General features: G+C 65.6%; 2 protein-coding genes; one reads left to right on the forward strand and one right to left on the reverse strand.

Annotated features, from left to right (window-relative positions):
* The first annotated feature begins 1,023 nt into the window (after positions 1 to 1,023).
* On the forward strand, positions 1,024 to 2,094 carry CHC_T00006736001 (hypothetical protein). Its single transcript, XM_005718874.1, has one exon. The coding sequence runs from the start codon at positions 1,024 to 1,026 to the stop codon at positions 2,092 to 2,094; it is 1,071 nt and encodes a 356-aa protein (XP_005718931.1).
* Positions 2,095 to 2,130: 36 nt separating this feature from the next.
* CHC_T00006737001 (hypothetical protein) lies at positions 2,131 to 3,034 on the reverse strand. XM_005718875.1 is given in 2 exon segments: positions 2,131 to 2,326; positions 2,327 to 3,034. 1 exon segment carries the CDS (start codon positions 3,032 to 3,034, stop codon positions 2,327 to 2,329), a length of 708 nt encoding a protein of 235 aa, XP_005718932.1. The 3' UTR covers positions 2,131 to 2,326.
* Between the last annotated feature and the right edge of the window lie 671 nt (positions 3,035 to 3,705).

Consider the following 3,705-nt stretch of genomic DNA (forward strand, 5'->3'; position numbering starts at 1 on the left):
GCATGGGGACGCGGACGGTGGCGCGGGTGTCGGTGGGGGTGGGGAGGGGCGGGCGCGGAGGGGGTGGGGGTGGGCGACATTTTGCGCGGGCAGACGCGCGGGGCGCGGCAACGGAAGGAAGGCGCCAACTTTGTTCACAGCCGGCCCGATCGGTGCGAATCCGGATCCACGTGTGCGCGTGGACACGAGAACACGTGGGATACACACGTGGCACATCTCGATGGGGAGTGCGGCGCCGATTGGCCAGTGTGCGTCGTTGTGCCACGGGGGGCGACGCGTGAGCCATTGGGTGGCCTGCACGGTTGGAGAGAACCGCCCGACCACAAAGATCCGCCGCGCCGTTCCGCCGCCGCCCTCCATTTTACCGAATACTAAACTGTACCATGTAATACGCCGGAGAGGTACTGTAGCCTACCTTCATCGTCCCCGCCAAACAATCCTTCAACTCTTGCAACCCCGCCCCCCATCCCTGTCAAACCCCTAGCCCACCTTCCCTTCATGTCGGCATTCCTTCCGCCGCCGCCGGCCCTTCTCCTCCGCGGCCCCTCCCTGTCGCCCCGCCGCCGCCGCCGCCGCCGCCCGTGCCGTCACGCCGCGCCGCGTCTCGCGCTGTCCGAGCCCTTCCGTCGCCCGCGCGACCTGCGGGACCTCGGCGACCTTCCCGACGCGCCCACGCTTCCGCCGTCCTCCCCGCCTCGCGACGCCGAGTACCACGGCTGGTCGCACGACTTTGTGGAGCTATGCCGGTCGCAGCTCTCCCTCCTGGCGTCGACGGTGCCCTCCCTGTCGCAAGTCCTTCTGTTCTTCCGCAACGAGAACCCATCCACGGGCGCGCTGGAGTTCCTGCCGCTCGTGGTCCACACAGCGGGCGCGGTCGACACGTCGCGCGTGTGGATAGCGTCTGCCGACGCGGCGGAGACCGAGCTCGGGCCGCCGCATCCGTCGCGGTCGCTGCCCGGCGGCATCCCCGCCCAGTGGCTGATGCCGGACTACCCGTTCAAGTCCGCGGGCGAGGGAATCCTCATGCCAGACGGGGGGTTGTGCGTCCCCGTCGAGTACAACGGCGTCCTGGCCGGCGGCGTCGTGCTTTGCCCGCTTGAAGGAGCCGAACACCAGTGGACCGAGGCCGATTTTGAAAGGGCCGATATCGTCGCGAAGAGCATCGCATTGGGCGCTGCGTTGGAGGGAAAATGGCATCAGAATGCGTGGATGCTGCATTCGGGGAGGAGCTTGATAGACTCCATGAGGGGGCTACTCGCCACCACGCTGCACCAGGTCCGGTCCCCGGTGTCGGCCTTGGTCACGTTTGGCCATCTGTTGTTGCGCAAGCTGCCTCCAGGGGATCCGAACAGGACCCTGGCGAAGAATGTCATCCTCGAGGCCCTCAGGGTCAACGAACTGCTGCAGCCGCTCGATGAGGCGGGCGATGCCCACGTCCTCCCAGAGGCGAACGGCGTGCCGTGGTATCAGAAGGAGGAGGACGAGCAGCCGGAGGAGAGCGTCGTAGGTGTTGTCCCGAAGCATACCGGGTATGGCTGGGCGGAAGAGGACGGTATGCAGTTGATTTGGCTGTCAGACGTGCTTGTGGCACAGGCGGAGAGGTCCGAGTTCCTTGCGGGTGAGTGCGGCATGCATTTTGTGGCGGAGATTGATGATGATTCTCCGCCGATCCTCGCGGTGGAGAAGCACGTGCGAGAAACCGTCAGCAGTTTGATTGATAACGCGATCAAGTACTCGCCCAGAGGGGCCACGATTGGCATTCAGTCGGTGTGGAGGGAGGAGGAAGAGGAGGAGGAAGAGGAGAATGAGATGGTAGACGTGGTGGTGTGGGATACAGGGTATGGGTTTTCGGAGGACGAGATTGAAGAGGTGTGGGACTTTGGGTTTCGGGGGTCGGCGGCGGTAAGGTCTGGGGCGCCGGGGTCGGGGATCGGGTTGTCGGCCGTGCAGCGAATGCTGCAGTCGTCGGGGGCGGAGATATCGCTGGTGTCTCCGTTGCCGGAAAACCTGGACCCGCGCTCCCCCGATTCGGGAGAACGTGCCATGCGACCTGGGAGCGCCTTTACCATGCGGTTCAAGCGCCCGTCGCGATAGCGGACGTCTTTTTTTTTGTGTCGGCGAGGGTTAGGATGCTTGTTAACGGTCTACAATATTTATATACAGTACAGCACAATTAGCGCGAGGAGCGACATCTATTGCGTCTATGGTACACACCGTAGTCGTCGTTGTTCTACACATGTACAGAGGGGCAACGATGCCCCCACCGCACTCGCAAAAAGCCGACGACGTAAGAAGCTAGAAGTTGAGACTACCCTCCCCCTAATTCTCACGTCCGCACTGACGACGTGATGAGATACTGAACACACGTGAGGGTCGCCGCTCTCACCGTGGGGTCTTCGTGGCACGTCATCAAGCTCATGAGACTGACCTTCAGGCCCTCGATCGACAAAAGAGCGGCCTTCCCTGTCGTAGTCTCCCTCATCAGCATCGACAAGTCGTTGCATGCGACGGCAATCGCCTCGGCCGACTGCCGCTGCGACTCTATCAGCACGGTCGCCAGCTGGCGCACCACGCGCCGGTGGTCGTCCACGATCCGCTGCGCGTTCACCATCCAAAAGCGAGCATCCCTATGAATCGGTGACCAATGCAAGGCGTCCGCCTGCACCTCGGCAATGTAAGCGTCCAGCGTGCTCATGGACGCGCGCTCCTCCTGCAGCAGCTCCGCGAGCGCCCGGGCGTCATCCATGGCGTCCTCGTCCGCGCCGAGCAACGCGCCTCTCCCGGAGCCCATGCGGATGAGCCGGCGCAGCACGGCGGGCACTTCCGCGGCGAGCAAGTCGCGACGTATCCGCGTGTGCATGACCGTGGACCCCGAGGCCATGTTCCGCAAGCTCGACAGCGTGACGCGCGCAATCTTGAGGCGCTGCCCCGACGAGTGGTTCAGCAGCCGGCCCAGCACCACGAGCAGCCTCGACGACAGGACGTGCGACAAGACGAGCTCCATGACCTCCGGGCGCTGCGCAAACGTGAGCATCCAGATCGCAAACACGGCGTGGTACGATGCCGTGACCGACTGCGCGACGCGCCCCTCCGCGCCGGCCACAATCTCGCCGATGGCGGTGTGCCCCTTCCGCGGGTGGGTCAGCAGCGTGGACGCGAGCGTGGAGACGCCGTCCTTTTCGCAGAAAGCGTCGCGCGCAAAATCGCGTCGCAGCAGGCTGGACAGCGACTGCAGGGCCACGGGCGACGCCGTGAGGACGATCTCCGTGATCAGGGACCGGATGAGGAGGCGCGTCTGCTCGTTGGCCTGCGCGCACACCTCGGGCGACACGTCGTCGTCCACGCCGTCATCAAAGGACGGGCAGCCGAGCAGAATGGCCAAGCAAGCCGCGGCACCGCCGGACAGCTCCTTGTCGGAGACGCGATCGACGGCGATGCTGACGAGCGGGGCGAGGAACGGCGAAGCGTCTCTGCGGCGGTCGCGGGCGGCGGCGGCGCGGGCCTCCTCGAGGTGCATGCTGGCGAGCCCGCGCACGGCGGCGGTGAGGAGCGGGGGGTCCCGCGCGGCGGTGTGCAAGACGTGGCGCAGCATGTTGACGGCGCGGAGCATCTGCTGCCTGCCGGGCATGGCGCCGGCCGCGCAGACGAGGGCGTGGGCGATGTGGGCGACGCTCGCGCGGAGGTGCTCGGCGGCCTGGGGTGTGG

This window comes from Chondrus crispus, genomic scaffold (genome assembly GCF_000350225.1).
Source record: "Chondrus crispus Stackhouse genomic scaffold, scaffold_5, whole genome shotgun sequence".
Lineage (NCBI taxonomy): Eukaryota > Rhodophyta > Florideophyceae > Gigartinales > Gigartinaceae > Chondrus > Chondrus crispus.

Bases quoted from the DNA above. Each gene is read 5' to 3' on its own strand.
- CHC_T00006736001 (XM_005718874.1), top strand. From the start codon at position 1,024: ATGCCAGACGGGGGGTTGTGCGTCCCCGTCGAGTACAACGGCGTCCTG.
- CHC_T00006737001 (XM_005718875.1), bottom strand. From the start codon at position 3,034: ATGCTCACGTTTGCGCAGCGCCCGGAGGTCATGGAGCTCGTCTTGTCG.